This window comes from Anguilla rostrata, chromosome 10 (genome assembly GCF_018555375.3).
Source record: "Anguilla rostrata isolate EN2019 chromosome 10, ASM1855537v3, whole genome shotgun sequence".
Lineage (NCBI taxonomy): Eukaryota > Metazoa > Chordata > Actinopteri > Anguilliformes > Anguillidae > Anguilla > Anguilla rostrata.
Window position 1 is genome coordinate 4,500,761 of NC_057942.1, and position 18,185 is coordinate 4,518,945.

Consider the following 18,185-nt stretch of genomic DNA (forward strand, 5'->3'; position numbering starts at 1 on the left):
GTGGTATTTTTTGGGATGGTGGGTGTGTTGATTTGCAAATATATCGTTTTAGAATGTGAAATGATGTACAATATACCAGGAATTTGTTTTTGTTTCATTATTTCTTTAAGGTACTGACATGTACAAATTGTTACCACTACCATTATGTCACTAGTGTTTTTTTGCACTGTGAGATTTTCTTGAATTAAAACGCTTGAAAGCAGTAAATGGATGTCTCTATTTTCCATAGCTTCACTCCTTTTGACTCTAATTTAGCAGATCTCAAATAACAGTAGTATTAAACCTTAAATAACGTTCTGAATATACAAACACTGAGTGTGTATGTCCGTGTATATTACATCAAGACTTACAGGCTTCGGAATAATGTCACTGAATTTATTCAAAACTTGAAGACAAGTACTACACAGAATTTTACACAACGCAGGAAATACATTTCTGTGCGTTTCCGTTCCGTTGGATCGCCTTTCGTAACGCACAGGTAAAGGGTCACGCCGAAAACAAACACGTTCTTTTGAGTTGCTAACGCTGGAAGGAAAACAGACCGTGCTGGAGAAACGCTAGCCCGTAGCCTGTAGCGTTCAGTGAGACTGTCTCAGCCAGTGTCACAGTCAACGGATCTGCATCTCATCCGAACAGCCTGAGGCATCACACTGACCGCAGGGTCAGTGTAATAGTACAGACTGAGCTGCTTTAATCATGGGGAGAACACGGTGTGCCGTACGGTATCTGCTCCAGAGAGAGGGGGCTTCGCACCAACTCATCTGAGACCAAAGAGCTCGAATTACAGCGTGTCAGTAGTGTTGGGTTTAAACCTTCAGTAAAAATGGCAGCCGTGTACTTCTGCCACGGCTGGGTTTTATCGAAGGACGTAAATAACAGTGGTCTAATTTGTGAGTGAATAAAGGTGTTTGCATGAGCAGCTAACTGAGCCAGGGTGAACAGAGCAAAACAGAAAACCAGAAATGGATTGAAGCCTGCCAGGAACCGGATCGCCCCCCCCGTCCCTGCTTTTTAAACCTCAGGCCCAGTTCGTTTCAGCCGAGATCGCTTATCACCGAAATCCACACGCACTCCTCGGCGTGCGTCTCCTGGTGCGCCATCATGGCGCTGAGGTGCAGGAAGCTCTCCCCGCACTGGGAGCACCGCAGCGGGAGCTCCCCCTTGTGGACGCGCTGGTGGGCCGTCAGGGTGTCCAGCTGGCGGAAGCTCTTCCCGCACTGGGGGCAGCGGTGGGGGGCGTCCCCGGCGTGGGTGCGCTGGTGCCGCGTCAGGGTGTTGGAGCGGCTGAAGCTCTTCCCGCACTGGGCGCACCGAAACGGCCGCTCCCCCGTGTGCGTCCTCAGGTGGAGCGTCAGGGTGCTGGACTGACTGAAGCTCTTCCCACACTGGGGGCACTGGAACGGCCGCTCGCCCGTGTGCGTCCGCTGGTGCAGCCGCAGGGCGTTGGCCCGGCTGAAGCTCTTCCCGCACTGGGGGCAGTGGTACAGCCCCTCGCCTGTGTGGATGCGCAGGTGGACGGTCAGATCCCGGGACTGACTGAAACTCTTTTCGCAGTAAGAACACCGGAAGGGGCGCTCACCTGTGTGGACCCGCAGGTGGACCGTCAGGTCCCGGGCCTGGGTGAAGCTCTTGCCGCACTCGGAGCAGCGGAAGGGTCGCTCGCCCGTGTGCACGCGCAGGTGCACCCGCAGGTCGCTCGACTGGTTGAAGCTCTTGCCGCAGTGGGGGCAGTGGTACAGCCCCTCGCCCGTGTGGATGCGCTGGTGCCGCGTCAGCGAGTTGGACTGGCTGAAGCTCTCGCCGCACTGCGGGCAGCGGTACGGCCGCTCGCCCGTGTGGATCCGCTGGTGCCGCCGCAGCGAGTTGGACTGGCTGAAGCTCTTGCCGCACTGGGAGCAGTGGTACGGGCGCTCGCCCGTGTGCGTCTGCTGGTGCTCCTTCTGCTGCGACTCCGATTTGAACCCCTTCCCGCAGAAGGAGCAGAGGAAGGGGCGCTCCCCCGTGTGGATCCGCTGGTGCACCGTCAGGTGGGACTGATAGCGGAAGCACTTCCCGCAGTCGGAGCAGGGGTACGGGCGGAGCCCTTTGTGGGACTGCTGGTGCTTTTTCAGGAGTGACTGGCGCCTGAAGCTCTTCCCGCACTGGGCGCACGCGTACTCCGTCGGGCCGCCCGCGTCGGACGGCGTCGGGGCGGGTGGAGCCTCAGTGGGTGGGCGGTGCTTGTGCGTAGTGTTGCTGGGGGACCGTGGAATCTCAGATTCTCCGTCGGATGGGCGGTGCTTGTGTGTAGTGTTGCTGGGAGACGGTGGAATCTCAGCTTCCACGTCTTCAGGCCTCAGCATCCGGCCGTGCTCCTCTGGGTGGACCTTCTCAAGGTGCTGGTGGAACTTCTCTTCTTCCACGTGAATGAACGGGCACTCGGTGCACGCGAACACCTGACACACATCGATTGGCTGGTCTGAGGAGGGTTGGAATTGAAACGAGTGGTTAAAACCGGGGACAATAAATTTGAATCAGGAAAGGAAGGTGAAAGGTTGTCAAAGGAAGAAATGGGTTCCATGGACTAGGTCTGGCAAGCACAGCTTTTGGAAGCTATTCAGAACTCAAAAGATTTTATTTATTTTTTTAAACACCATAAATACACAGAAGCACCTGTGGGTACCGTGTTTACTCAAACGCTAAACGCTAAGCGTGCGCCAGGCGAGTGTGGGCACAGCCAATGCTGTAGGACTCCCACTCACAGACACGTTCTTTTAATCACACACAGGTGGACGGCTAACGGGCTTCCACGACAAACATAAACAGCTGAAGGTGCGCGCGACAACGGCTCGCATTCCTAAACATAAAACAGAACAGGCCTGTTTTCCGACTTTCCGCCCCCGTGTTTTCAATTTTAAAAGCATGCAAGCCGACACAACAAACGAGGTGCAGTCCGGTAAGTCTTCCTTGAGGCTAGGTGCCGAATTACTTGTTGAAAGTGTTTACCTGTCCACATGTCTTTTGGGTAGGTGGGCTTGGGCCTACGTACCCACAGAGACTGGTGGTGATATATTCTTCAGTCAGGCCACTCTTTGTTATTTACAAGTTCACATATTCCACGTGCAAGAAATGGTCAAAAAGCTGGCATAGGAGTTATACTGAGTGTATTATTTGACATATCTGTGCTTGTTCTTAAAAAATCCCTAAATTTCATGATGCACTCTCAATGAAGTAGTCATTTTTTGTCATTCAGTTCAGCTAGCTGGTTGGTGTTCAATATTATATTCCAAGGAATTTTAGGGATAGCAGCAATATTTACCTGTGTCTTGATTTGTGGGGGAAGTCACAGGGAAGTCACAGATTGAGGATTCAGGAGAGGTACTGCAAGAATCACACACAAAACCAAAACATTATTTCCAGGACAAACTGTGAGGGGGAGACAGACAGATTGACACTGAAACACCATTCATGCTCACGCTTTCTCTGATGAGCCTGGCAGCCGTTTTGGGGAGCCCTTCAAACTGTCAATCATCTTCCTCTTCCAGGTTATGACCTTTCCCTCCTGCCTCATTTGCCTCTCCTCTTGTGCTGGCCAGAGCTCTTCCCGTCTCCATGGAGACCTTTCTCCCTGGTCCCCGCTGCTACCCGAGGGATGAGGTGGAGAAAATGCGGGAAGTAAAATGTCCGCCGTGTCAAGCTGGTGCCGATTCGGTTCTTCAGCCTGTTTGAGCAGGCAGGAAGTGGCATGAGATGACCGGACCTCCCCTTCCTGTTTCACACAGGACGATTCCCTGCCACTGTTCACCTTTCTGTCCTTCTGCAAGGCTTTATCAGTTTCAGATATCTCCCTCTGTGCATCAGTCTCCTTTTTTTGCTCCAGTCCATTGACCACTCCATCGCTCACAACATCTTCCCTCTTCATCTCCTCATTCTGCCACTGCCCACCTTCCTCATCTTCCTCCTTGATGTTGGATAGTATTTCTTTTTCTTCCCTGCTCATTCGATCTTCACTCCCTTCACTTCTGCTGGGACCTAATCTCAGATCCAGGGGCGTGCAATCTGTGCTGTCCATCAAAGGTTCGGTCTTCATGTTTTAGTTTTCAATAAATGCCAAGTTAACACATTTAAAGCGTACCCCAAATGCCCAGCACCGGTGGGTACCAGTATGTTAACATAAAGAGTATTATAAATTGACTTTATGTTGGATCCATCTACGATGGATAGAATAACGCAATAAAATTCATTGCACGATCACATAAACAAAATAATATCCAGACAGATTTCCTAAATTCTGTGCAACGGTTTATGTCCGCTTGCAATCCTCGTTCTTTACTTGGTTCGATGAAACCGTTTGCAACGCTAGTAGTGTCTGTCCATCATATCGTTTGACCGTGTTCGCCATTTTATCTGCCAACTAACGGTAATCGTTAGAGAAATTTTAATATCGTTCCTGCAGTGCCCGTGCGTTCTTAAATCAGTACCACATTTCGACAATGCAGAAAATCCTTAACTAGCCAGCAAAATGAGAAGCAAGCTAATAGTAATATCCAGTCCAACGATTCCCTTTCTCTCGGCACTAACAAACAGACTGCATGTTACAGTAGCTTTCCGAGTCCTTTCCTTCGTCGTCAAATCACTTGTCCCTCAGCCAGTAAAAACACTATTGAATTTCACTATCTCCACAGAACAGTAGCTTAAATGTATTGACGTCCTGTTTTCATTTGTACTCTCTACATCCGGCATTCCCTGGCCAGTTCCGTGAGGATAGACCGTAGACACACGTTTAACGACGTGAAAGACCCTGTGAAGCAAAGAAATAATAGGTACTGTAACAAACTTCCGGTTATTTTCAAAATAAAAGTCACGCCCAGTAATTAAATCAGAAATGTTATTGATCTTCGTCGAGTTATGGGAAAGGGAGGTGGTATATATATAACCGTAAGAAATTATAAATATATTATAGGAAATACTGATACTCTGACACCTGGAACTGTGAGCATGGTTTCAACCATATGAACGCAGTTAAATCCAAAACATGAAATAGACTTGAAGTGCAGCACATTATTTATTGTCTCTGAATTGCCATCTGCACATATACAGTGGCTGGCTTTTCCTTCCATTTTAAAGTTTTCCTTCTCCAAGAAATGAGATAGGGTACTGTTTCTGGTAATGCTAAATACCAAAAATACAAGAAATAATTATGTGTTTTGCCACAGAAAATGTCTCACCTTAAGTCTTACTGGATTCAAAGAAGTTCAGTTGAAATGTTGGTAAGCACACAATGAGCATAATGAATGAATGTAGTCATACGCAATGCATGTCATAGAAAGAGCTGCCTATATGAAAGTTTAAAAAAAAGCAAAAATATTAATTGTGTTGTTCCTGTTCTCAATACATTAGCACTGCTGAATTTAATGCTTTTATTTTGATTGAAAAATAATGAAAAGTAAACCGGATGTTTACACCGGATGTTCGCTACTTTAACTCCCAAGTGTTGTTCCCCCCTACAATTGCATCTGGCTTCCTTTTAAGGTTGTGTGTTTTCATGAGAAGGCAAAGCAACTGCAAACAGTAAGTGATTAACTTAAAGTATCTTATGCGAAGAGTCTTAGAGAAGAGTCAGGGTTGTGGGTATGAAATGAGAAGGGCGAGACCAGGTAGCCAATTATTGTCACCATGGCAACCAACCGTTCATTCAGACATGATTTCATTCCATTGAGAATTTCTTTGCCATTATATTGTTGATGTGATAGTTCCTTACAAACTAAGGAAAGAAAGTCAGATGTTATTCAGCTGGTAATGGGTGCAGCGGAAAGGTTTCTGGTAGTGAAACACTTCTCTTCTGAGAACTTGCACAAGTTCAGATTTCTGTCTGAAGGAAAATAATTTCATGGTCACGTGAATGGAGTGATGGTATCAAACTGACCAGGCTGAGGCTGGGACATTTGTGACTTGAACAAGTGTCTGTATGTTATAGGAAAAGATCCCAATGAGCTACGTGACTCTGGCAGCCCAGAGACAGTTCAGCATATAGCCTACTTTTAATGTGCTAGAAATCCAGTGCAGAGAGGGTATTGTTTAAAGATCTATCAGGTTTAGGGATTTATCTTAAATCTATTCTTGGCTGAAGTGAGAACCACCAGTTCATTGAAAGAAAAGTTATACTGTTTTTATACGAAACTGGCCTATGCTCCCTGATATAATGATGTGATCCAAGACGCGAGAAGATATTATTGCTTAGACCAGTGGAGGGCAGTAATACTCACGTTAGCGTCTACACTGCCGGAAAGTCACAAGAAGGTGATTTTCGTTACCGGAGGTCTGGATCATGTCTGAATACATTTCAACAACACTAAAATGCATGAAGTTAAGAAAACGCTCCGTTCCTGCGATTCTGTGGGGTAGTAAACGCGTTTGACAAACCTGCGATTTGTACCTGCAAAAATTGTTGTTTAGGACTGTTACAGATAAACAGAGGTGGGTAACCCGGCTTCAAAGAGTAAAAAGACTGACCATGTATTTGCTCCACCACCATGCACTAAACCAGCTGATTACAATAATTAGTTCTCCTATCGTGCTGAAGAGGTATGCTAATTAGAATCAGCTGGTTTAGTTGTTGTTTGGTGTTGCCGCGTCACATACAATGTCATTATTTCATACTGCGATTTCAATGTTTATTAACGCTGATTGACTGACTGACTCTTTGGAAAAGAAAGGTTTGCATTGTAAATACAATTGTTCTGATAAAACTCCAGTAATGGTCTTGAGAACAAGGTGTGTGTATTCTTTAGCCAATCAATAATAAAAATTAATCACTTGTGCAGAAAGCACGGGGCGGAAACGCACCGAAAACCACCAGACACTGCGGTCCTCGTGGACTGAAGTTTGACACTCCATGGGTTAGTTTTCATCTTGGTTCGCCACAAGAGGGCGAGAACGTATCAATTTACTCAGGTCGGGGGCAGCTGTGTCACACGTGCCGGTTTTATGACTTGCTCACGTGGCCATGGTTAAGTAGGTCAGCTACACAAAATCATTCAAAATATTCTTTGTAAAGGTCAGCCATATTTGATATATGTTTCTGTGGGCTTTGATTTCTGCAGGAAACCGCTAGACTTGTGGAAATCCACACGTAAGTGCTGTGGAAAAACTTAGTGTGTTTTGGACCCATTTAGGCCTGAGACTGACTTGACCGAATTCTTCTGAGAAAGCAAGTCATTGAGGCATTTTTTTGTGCTAGCATTGCCAGTGGATTCAGAGAAGCCTGTATTTCAAACTAAAACTCACATATTTTATATTAATAGTTTTTAAAAGTTACATATGATATGCTGCTAAAATACATTTTTGTCATTTAATTTTATGCCACGTCATGGATTCGGTGAGATGCTGTGGATTAGTTGATGTAAATCCTATCTGCTTCAAGTGTATTAATAATAATAATAATAATAATAATAATAATAATAATAATAATAATAATAATTTAATTAACCATCAGAAATTGCTCAGTAAAAGACCAGAAAATTCCAACATTTTCAAAAATCTTTTTTATTTCAGTCACAGCAGTATAAACTGCTAAATATACAAATACAAGTACTGTTTTAAATTTAAAACAAAAGAAACAGTAGCTGCATATTTTAAGAAAAAATACACAAGTCATCCCAAATAAAATGCAACAATTTAATAATTATCCAGTATTCAGGTCAACTGAAAGTTCAACTCCAGCTTTTTAAAATAAAAAAAATAATGACCACTGATTTGTGAAGATTGAGAGTAGGTTCACAGAACAGAAATAGATACTGGATAAATTACATCCACATCAAGGTTTATCCTACAAATATGTGTGGTACACTGCTGACTGTTATGTGCCGTTGTAATAGTACTACAACAATCTTTGGATAATTAGACACGACAAAGCAGAAAAAATAATTTGTGGCACACTTTACTCTCATAACGTTCAAAGCAAGTGGTAGCCATCGAACAATCATTTATCATTACCTATAATTCAAGCTTTCCAAATGATTAAACAAAGTTGTGATCTGATTATTTTGTCCTGGTGAAAGTAGGGCTCGTATGATGCACCGTGGCCGAACGACATGGCAGCAGACCTTCACACCACTCGACATGCTCGAAAATCTGTTTTTCTCTTTCCTCTCTGACCCTGGAACCATCCGCTTTTCCTCTGAGGTACAGACGAATAATCGAATGATTCTAACGATGTTTCGTGCCACGGAATAAGCCCCGGCAATCACATTACGGTTCTCTTTCCGCTGTCGTTTATTTCTTTGTTTTTTTTTTGTTGTTTTTTTAGGGAGTGTCCTCGGACCAATCTCAAGATTCCGAGCGACAGCCTGTCGCCCAGGCGACGGACTGGCTGAGGGCGCGTCATCGCGCTGCTTCCCCTCATTTTTACGACCGTTAAATGAACCTGACGGGCTCCAGAACACCCTGCTTACGTCTCCATTATACTTCCAACTCGAGCCGCTGATCTAACGCTGAGCCGCATGCTCCCAGGAGGGAATACTTCCGCCCGGCACTGGTTTCTGGATTACGTCCTGAGCGCAAAGGGCCTGTTATTATTATGGGGGGGGGCGGTCCGTGGGCGGGGGGGGGGGGGGGGCGGTATACATTCGAATGTAGCACACCGAGGACGTGTCTGTTCAAGCGCCGAGCAGTTTCGTTACATGTTTTTCCGCGACTCCCGACGGAGGGACAAGAGGGGGGTTCTGGAGTTTTGCATTTGAACACTTCCAATCTCCGAATCCGGACTTTCCGGTTTCTCCTCGCGCCTGCGCATTTCCAGGAACCCTACCACCCATTTCAAATCCAAAGCACACAGGGCATGTTGGGTAATTTCCAACGTGACAATCACTTGCGTGTTTTCGGGACATGGTCTAAGCTCCACTAACCCCCCTTTCACTCAGACCTGCTACTGATCAGCAACAGGACAACCGAGAAAAGGAGTCTTCCTGTCCTCTCGTGGCAGAAGAGGACACTGCTTAAATCATCCTGACGCGCTCTCGGAGTGAAAACAAAAGCATAACAAACAAGCGTTATGATTTTTGTTTCCCCCTCTCAGCTGTGTGGGACCGGGATCAGTGTCGCTTCCTCTCTCGATTAACTTTACATCTCTCCCTTGAAACACGCACAGCTAAGAAGGACAATCGCAGCCCATGCCACCCATAAAGGATGTTTTCCAATATAAAAAAATAAAATATTTTACACCAAGCGTCCCTGACATGCACTTGTTTTTGCACAAAGCTCATCCATTGTCTGCACATCTGATTGCCTCTATGGTGAGGAAATCCTTCTTTTGGTTTTTTCCCTCCCCATTTAGACATACGCATTTACACAAAGGAAACAAGAACAATGAGTTTACCATTGAGTATAGACTGTTAGTCCCATTTCCTTTCCAGAAGGCTAATATAAGTAGGGGGTGGTGAGTTTGTAGGGTAGCCTCTCTCCTCTGAGATCCGTGGTAATTTTATTTTCCGTCAATTTTTTCCCCGCGTCGCTGGGCCCCGCCCACTCGACCCTCAGGCCCCCGGGGTCCCGGCCTGGCCCATGAGAGGATCGCCGCCCTCCACCCCATCCTCGCCGGGGGTGTGCTGGGGGTCGACGACAACGGTGTTCTCGTCCACCAGCTCGCAGGTGGGGTTGGAGAAGGCCGAGAGGGGGAGGGTGATTCGCTGCATCTCGCGCTCGTACACCCTCTGCTCGTGCTGCTTCTTCAGGTCCCGACCCCTGGGAGAGGGAACACAAAAAAACAAGAGCGCCTTCAGTCATCCGACCAGCAGGGGGCAGTATGAGTATACATTTATGGATTCAGCCGATGCTCTTTTCCAGAGTAGCTTTTCTTAATTTTCATTTGCCTTAAATGTTGTGATCGCGACTTCAGAAATACACAGAAAACCATAGATTTGTCACATTACACAGTATTGTCCAATGCGAAAGACCCCTTCATTCATTTAAAAGATGGAAAGAGGAGGAGTTCTTTTATTTTAGTTACATTATCACTTAAACAAGCATAGTGTGGTCCTTGTACAAGTACTGGGTACAGTAGTAAAATGACCTGCCTGTGACCTTTGTGGCATTTCCATTTCTAAGAACCGAAATAAACACTAGGCTCGTCGGCTTATTTTTAACTTGGGGGAGCGCATTCGATGCTGTAAATCTGAACGAGCCTCGTTTGACCGCGTTCCTCCGGTCGCTGGTCGAGACCGCAGGGCGAGCGATTGAAATGAACAGAAGGCTTTTCGACCTCCCGTCACCTCGTTCTGAGCAGGGCGACAGACGTGCGACGGCCGGACAGCGAGCCCGAGTTTCTGCAAGCGACGCGTTATATAATCCCTCGCCGTGACATCCCGGCGGTGTGGTCGACGCGCTGCCAGGAGCAAGCCGACGCCCACCCCGGTCCTCGCGTCGCTGCGACACTGAGATCTTGGCAAACCTCACTTGAAAACGGAGGCGGACGTGGCGGTGGTGGTGGTTTCACTACTGTCTCCCGAAAAAGGTGGCTCACAGTCCAGCCAATGGGATGCAGCTCTGCAGCCGACTAAACCAATCTGCCCTTATTCGGTCCACCAAGCCAATGGGGTGCAGTGGAGACCAGGGCCGTCTGAGCCAATCAGATCCGCCCTCGCACACGTCGTCACATTCCGAACAGTGACATCAGTGTTCTCCCACTCGTAAAACTGCCCAAAACCCAAATGCTTGAGCCTGCTGTTCATCGACTACGAGCTCCAAAAATATAAAGTAACTGCAAGTCTGCTAATCAGATTTGACAGCCAAAGCATAGATATCCAAGGACATCCCACAATCGGCCAGACGGTATCGCAAAATACGCTTTGCGTAGCTAAAGCCAATCTCCTGCACTGCAGTGTGTCCACCTCCCTGAGGCCCCTTCTTTCCGCTCTTTTAGAGACATCGAAATCAGCCTCTTAAAATAGCACCACAGCAGGCCGTTTAAATCCCCTCCCTCCCTTTCTTGCACGAATACATTCTGAATGGCAGTCGGAGCAGCCTGACAACGCAGCCGAGTTAGGATGGATTCTTGTTGTTTTCGGAACTAGGTCACATCCTGTCCGCACCAGGGGCCCGTCCCCATCCCCATGGCTACTGGGGTGTGAGTACTGAACTACCCTCCCGAAACATGCAGAGGGCCAGACCGCACCGATTCCGTTTCACAGTGAGGCGGGACGGGGCGGAGGGCGGAACTCGAGCGTACGAGATGGGGGTCTGCTCTCAGCCTATCAGCACGCGAGACGCGCGTGACCACGGCTCCTCCCACTGACCTCTTGTAGAAGTAGCCCAGTGTTATTCCCACGCCCAGGATGATGATGACGGCCATCATGAGGATGCCCAGGATGTAGCCTGAGGAAAGAGGACATAAGGACAGTCCGATTTTAAGAAATTTAAGAGAGAACAGCAATAAAAACCCAGCACTGATTTCACTGAGAAATTCATTTACTTGTGATTACCGGCTAAGACCTCCTGACGACAAGTTGCTGTTATCAAAAGCTATCTTCAACAACTATATCAAACAAAATCCATTCATTTTCTGAACCACTTACTCCTAAACACAATTAGCTGACAAATTCAGACCCCAAGGACAATTTAGACTGCCCCACTAGCATAACCTGCATGTCTTTGGACTGTGGGAGAAGACACATGCAGACCCAGGGAGAACATGCAAAGGCCCCAGCCAGGATTCAAATAGGATTCTGTATCTTCTTGCTGTCAGGCAACAATGCTACTCACTGCACCACCATGCCACCCAGAAACACTGTTCTGAGACGTCTAAACCTGAACTTCACACACTCATCAAGTTTTCTTGGCCATCCTTCGGACAGCAGCAGAAAGCGTAACTGTGACATCACTGGAGCTCACCCACGGTTCCGAGGTCCTTCTTCTTCTTTGGTCCCGTTCGGACCCGCTGGCTGATCCCAATGACGGGCTGCACCGCGGCGCTCTCGCTCTGCGCCGGGGCGGCCTGGGCCGGCTCGAAGATCTGGGTCTCCCCCGAAGAGGAGGATGATGGGAAGGTCTCGGCCTCCACTACGTCAGGCGCTTGGTCTAGAGAAAGAAAAGGGCGAGGTGGTGCTTTAGCACAACCCACAAAACAATGCCACCCCTGATGATGCATCACTGATGGTGGATTGTTATCATTGGTGGTGGGTTGAGGGTGTGATTAGATAGATCGTTGAGTATCCTATTCATTGCATATACATCAAAGTAAGGCCTGGGACTAGGCCCCACGTTCAACAGATTACCCGTGATCGAATTTGACCTGATCAATCGCTGGACAAGTCACAAACCTGCCAGCAGTTTACTTAATGACATCAGCCTACTGAAGTCGCCACAATATTGACATCAATGGGTTTTAATCCACATTCGGAGCCATTGCCAGGTGGCCAGTGTTTGCTCACAGATTACCGTAGTTTGCTTAGTTATTGGAGCGACGGCGCAGAAACAAAAAGGTGAGAACTGTGCAAATAAGACTATGGCCTTGCAAAAGCTGGCCAACATCTGCTCCTTCAAATCAAAAGGGGGGGGTGGGGAATTTCTGCCCTCCCCACCCCTCCAAAAAAAGTTGTTTACCAAGAGTTTCAATGTTAAAAGGAATGAGATCACTGCCAAACACAGGCCAATGGGAAGCCGTCTCTATGGGAATCTTGCGAACAAGTGGGCCAATTAGCTTAGAGCAGGAGTGGCCAGTCACAACCTCATGGCAGGTGCTGTACAAGTTATTCTTGTTTTCTGTATTGTTTGTTTCTTAAAGTATGCGCCGAAGATGGCTTATTATTGTTATTGCTGAACTAGTTTAAACTACCTAGACTATCTACAAGGGTCACAGAAATTTTTTTTTCATAAATCAACAGACTGCCCCAGACGAGATGGCATATTATTCCATACGTTTACCAGGCTCCCCATTTCCCTGTTTATCAACTAGGTACTGTGATAATTGTACCAACTGTCCGTTTCTCGTTTCTAATGCCTGTACGACACGGTAGCTGTTCAGCCCCCCAGGTGAAACTGTTGACTAAATAGGTCTGCAGCACAGCTGCAGCAAATGTCAGTGTGCTGACATAAACTTGACAGCACAGCTTACATTTTGTTAACAACCTTGCAATGCAGGATGTCTGACAGTGTTACTGTGGCTTAGGAGCCCTGATGGGGTTAGTATTAAGTTAGCGATTCTGATGGTGCTAAGGGTTCTGATGGTGTTAAGGGTTTGGTTGGTGTTAGGGGCTCTGATGGTGTTAGTTAGGGGCTCTGATGGTGTTGGGGCTCAGATGGTGTTGGGGGCAGTTCTCTGGCCCAGCTGTGAGGACAGGCTCCAGCTCTCTCTCTCTCCCTCTGTCACCCAGCAGCGCAACCACCCCATCACTATGACAACCAGCCACAACTGGCCAACAGCTAGAGGCCTTTCAGTCCCGTGTTTAAAAAAATATTTGTTCAACGGAAAACAAAGAACCGGTGCAAAATTATTTATTCTTCTGTCACAAGGTTTGAAATCTCTTTCGGTTCGACAGAACTGTAGATCTGCGTACTTTACTTTCAGCCACAATATTTAATCATTTATCTTTATTTCGCCGTGGATAAGGAGCTTGCATGTTAACTGAAGTGAGCTGACACTCAGTTGTGAATAAGGAAGAAGGAAAAAAGGTGGACGTAAGGCCACAGGTCGTGCAGCTCAAACAGCCAAAGGCTGCCAGACGAAATGTTTTAATTATCCAAAACAACGTCCCACGGCTACTCAAGATCAACACATTTTTATTTCAGAATTCATAAATGGGAGGACAGAGTTGTAGAATGAATAGAACATGGCAACGAGTAAAAATGCAGAACAATATTAATGGATTGAGGTGACAGTGTCTTCGGAGCGTGGCCTAATATCGCAACAGATTGGTTTGGGTTATTAATCATACGAATCATACAAAAATAAAGTCATAAAGACCGGGCTCAGTGCTGGGGAGGGCGAGTGAAGAGTGTGAGGAATCTGCTATCAGACTGACTGAGCACGTGGAGTTATTTAAAGCAAATACTTAAGCCCGTCTACAGTGCGTACATACAGGCCGTGAAGACGGTTGTTGATGACTGTATAACCTTTAAAAAGATATCTAAGCATAATGCGATGGCTACCATTCTGCTGCGAATGACACTGCACTGCATGCACACATGACCTGTGCAAATCAAGAGTTCAATTCAAGCAGACCATTCACAGTATTCACGATTGCGCAACAGCAAGCGCTAATAATGACTGGTTACCTTTGCAAGCCGCGATGGCACAGTCCTGCCTTTGCACCTTGCCTTCCTGGTCCGGCACATAGCACCACGGCTTGTCGGAAGAATCTGGGTTACGACAGTAGCTGTGGTCCCCGACGCCTGCAGGAGAGCACAACCAAGAACAACGCTTTAAACAGACCGCTTTTTATTTATCGCTGTGTTTGTATGAGGAGGAATTTGTTTTTGTTTTTTTCGCTCCCGCAAGCTGAGCTTACGGAGAGAGCAAAAGTTTATGGGTGACAACTGCTGCCGGTACACTGAACTTTTATTTCGCCTTGGCGGATGAATAATACATTAGCATTATCATAAATGGATGGAAAAAACTGACGCAGCTAATACAGACCATAAATAACGATTATGTGCGTGTGTATGCATTTGTGCATGTTTTGACATTTTACATTGTTGTTTCAATGCTGATCTTGTGTTTTTTTGAGTGTATGTGTGCGTTTATATTTATTTGTGTATATGTATGTCAGTCTATGTGTTTGTGTGGGTTGTGTATTTGTCTTATTCGTCCATGTTAAAAAGCCTTTGCACTGGTCCATCCGGTCAAGACGGTCACCGCTGGCCATGTAACGGATATAATCACGTACGTGTCACATGGATGCGCCGCGTCTGTACCAGTCATAAATCTGTCAATAACCAAGTGCTGTTGACATGAACGTCTGCTGCTGCTGACATTCCAGCACCAAGGTACGGGCGCCTCTTTCGCACTTAACACGTTTCCTAAACATTCCCTCTTTCACCTCAGACTCGAGCAACACGCCAGGGAAAGTGTGCCTGAGAGTCTGGATAACCGTTTCGCCGTTAAAGTGATGCGGCTTCCCGTTTTCCAACTAAGATATTTTCCCCGTGTGGAGATTAGGCAACTTAGCCCAAAATACATGACAGGACATATATGACATTGCAGAAGGTGCTTTAAATAGTTGTTTTCCGGGTGGTTTTAATATTAGCCACAAACGCATCAGACTGCAAAAGTGCGTCCTTACCAGTCTCCGCGTCAGTGTGGACTGACACGTCGTAGTCTCTGGTTATGTTCACCCAGTTAAGGCACGGCTTTCCCGTAGAAGTGATTTGTTGTTCCCCTCGGTATTTCACCCCGTTACTTCTTGTGCATTCTGTGCAAAGAGTCCATCCGATAAAACACTCAGATGACACTAGCTACTGTATTCAGTTTCGAGATTTAAAGGAGTATGAAATCAAAACAATCATACATATAATGTGAACTACTGCAGACTGTTTAGCTAAAAACACGATACGGGGCTAGTTATCTAGTTAAAATCAATAGGCTACGGGTGTGTGACTGGGACTTTAAAACCTGTTTTTTCCTGGTTGCTTTGTTACTTATTAAGCCTTGTTCAGTTATCACCTCTAACATTGCCATTATCAATGAATAAATCAAAACGGACAAGACAAACTTTATAATTATGCTTTTATAAAACTTTGCTGAATCAATGGACTGATACAAAATGAGATACATAATCACTCAAAAGACTGAAAGGAAATCGATCGGTTATTTAACGCACTGCAACAAATACACGATGACATTTATTATAGATATATAACATAGCAATATCGACAAATTACAGATGCCTTTGTTTTAAATTTTGTCAAAGCTTACCTTCAATATTCGATGCACAGTCCACAAATACGACACTCATCAAAACAAAGTGCAGCAAATACATCATTTCGTTCAGCTACAGTATATCCTTTTAAAAGCAGACAAAAACAACTCACAAGCGCATAATGCACAGACTTTAAAAAAAAATGTTAACGTCGAGGATATCTGCGGTTTTTTTTTTGTTTGTTTTTTTTTTAGTTTTTCTTTGTTTTTTTGCAGAAGAGCCTATGCTGAATTTCTCAGTCACACTGCTCTTTCTCTCGCTGCAGTTCAAGCCCTTGTTTTCGACGAGAACTCAGTTTTCTCGGTAAACAGCCTCTATCTGGGCTAAGGAACTGCCCCTTTTGCGGCATCGACAGTTGCTCAGAGCGTCTTCAAGGTCCTAAAGGCGCCTATTAGCGCGCGGCAGTTTCGTGCGCCTGGCTTGACTATCCCGAACAAAAGCGCTGGCTCAGTAAAGCCAGCTGTTACAGGAAGCTTCGAACGCATCCCTTTTCCAGCTATAGTTAGGGGTGGGGTGTGACGGGGGCGGCGTACAGAAACAAAACAAGTGACTGTAGGCTTCAGTGCTGAATAGACTATCGATTTTGTTGTTCGGAGTACACAATGCCATGCTGTCGTCTCTTCTGGAGACGACAATCAGATCAATCAGAACGATGTTTTAAGAAATTCCTGATATTTACAAGAAGGATTAAATAGACTTTTAAGGATGTATAACATTCACATGATAAGCCTAGATGGGTTAACTGACCTGTTCCCATGTTCAGATACTCTTCAGTGTATTTGTACACACACACTGTACTTTTCAATGAATTTGCTGATCAAGTCAGAATCACCCACAGTGAAGTCGCTATGTTAATTTCTGCTATGACCATCAGGTCCTGAACACAAAATAACATGGTGCTAAATATGGCATGCAACATTTCAGGAGCCTAGAGGCACGTTGTTGAACATTTCAGGACCTTCAAAGCACATTGTTGAACATTTCAGGACCTTCGAAGTGCGTTGTTGGTGGTGACAACGTAGAATAAACATATATATTCTCAAAAACAAGTTGGCCATGATCGTACAAAGAGACAGTGTTGAATTGTGGCGGCAAGATTCTGGGTCTGATTTTTCAAAAATGGTAAGATGCAAATCATTCTCGGGTACAAGCAATTGGTTGGCCCACTACTGGAACCAAGAGATAAACTGGAGTTTGTTATATATACATGGACATAGATAAACATGACCACATTAGATGTTACACTCTCTGCCAAACTGCCCTGTTTGGAATAATCCAAAACATTTTCAGTGAGCTATTTAAACCAAGGACGGCAATTTATCAACAGAGTTCAGCGCAGACCAAGTGTCCACTTACCTAAAATGGAGCTTCCAGAATATGGCACCCTCACAACTTCTCAAACTCTAATCGTGTGCTTGGATGTTCCTTGTCAACCCGTCTAATTGGCTGCAGGAGCACCCATGTTGGCTGACAGCACTGCTGGGGCCTTAACTGCGTGTTTGCTCTGAAAATGTAAAATAAGATGTGCTTTTGTGGTGTTTACAGGGTCTCAGTTAGTTAATGACGGGGAGGCAGTAGTGTAGAGGCCAAGGAAGTGGACCAGTAGCTTAAGGGTTGCGAGTTCAATTCCAATGTCAGGACAGGGTGCTATCGTGTCCTTGAGCGAGGCGCCTGCCCCTGATTGCGCCCGTCAAAATATCCTGCGGTATCACGGATGATAATGTAAATCTATTTGGATAAACATGTCTGCTGAATGGCTGAAAGTGAAATTGTCCAACGCTTCATTTTACGTTTAGCCATTGTTTTCCTACACTGGTCCTTGCCTCTGCCCAAATAATAGAGGTAGAAAGGTTTTTCCCTCGCAGGCAAATTGAATCAAAGGGTTAAACCAGGAACTGCGAACGTCTGTATGAAACCTGCGCAAGTGTTGGATTTGACAGCATTCTTTCAAGGATTTGCACATTTTTGCACTGTGCCATGTATTGAAGATAGGATTTAGATTTTTTATATATATTGGAGATAAGACTGTTTGGCCAACTAGGCGACTGGAGGTCACATGATTATCCTGATAGGATGCATCGCTGAATGTGGAAGGAGGGAGAGAAAGCACGGCGCGCATAAAGAACATTTTGTTCTTTGTAATTATGTTTTCCCTCTCTCAGTAAATTGAGAACGTCCACTCTTTTCTTTTTTTTTTTTTACCATATTTGTGTTGTTTTGTTCACGTTTTGGAACAAAACTAATTACTCAGGAACATTTGTCCCAATTTCGCCTTGTTTCCAAAACAGGGACAGC

At 45.8% G+C, this 18,185-nt stretch overlaps 2 protein-coding genes across 15 annotated transcripts; both read right to left on the minus strand.

The window, feature by feature from the left end:
* Positions 1 to 361: 361 nt before the first annotated feature.
* LOC135264762 (zinc finger protein OZF-like) lies at positions 362 to 6,521 on the minus strand. Of its 14 annotated transcripts, none has more exons than XM_064353591.1 (5): positions 6,403 to 6,488; positions 3,785 to 4,038; positions 3,456 to 3,700; positions 3,299 to 3,360; positions 362 to 2,458 (listed from the first exon to the last, which is right to left on the minus strand). In XM_064353591.1, exons 2-5 carry the CDS (start codon positions 3,977 to 3,979, stop codon positions 1,035 to 1,037), a joined length of 1,926 nt encoding a protein of 641 aa, XP_064209661.1. In that variant the 5' UTR covers positions 3,980 to 4,038; positions 6,403 to 6,488; the 3' UTR covers positions 362 to 1,034. The 14 variants fall into 14 exon arrangements, with proteins under 14 accessions (XP_064209661.1, XP_064209660.1, XP_064209670.1 ...); XM_064353590.1 differs by having other exon boundaries at positions 362 to 1,495; positions 1,580 to 2,458; positions 3,456 to 4,038; XM_064353600.1 differs by lacking the exon at positions 3,785 to 4,038 and adding an exon at positions 6,246 to 6,300 and having other exon boundaries at positions 6,403 to 6,478.
* Positions 6,522 to 7,508: 987 nt separating this feature from the next.
* pik3ip1 (phosphoinositide-3-kinase interacting protein 1) lies at positions 7,509 to 16,290 on the minus strand. The gene is made up of 6 exons (XM_064353602.1): positions 15,887 to 16,290; positions 15,255 to 15,383; positions 14,248 to 14,364; positions 11,866 to 12,051; positions 11,271 to 11,349; positions 7,509 to 9,720 (listed from the first exon to the last, which is right to left on the minus strand). Exons 1-6 carry the CDS (start codon positions 15,951 to 15,953, stop codon positions 9,513 to 9,515), a joined length of 786 nt encoding a protein of 261 aa, XP_064209672.1. The 5' UTR covers positions 15,954 to 16,290; the 3' UTR covers positions 7,509 to 9,512.
* Between the last annotated feature and the right edge of the window lie 1,895 nt (positions 16,291 to 18,185).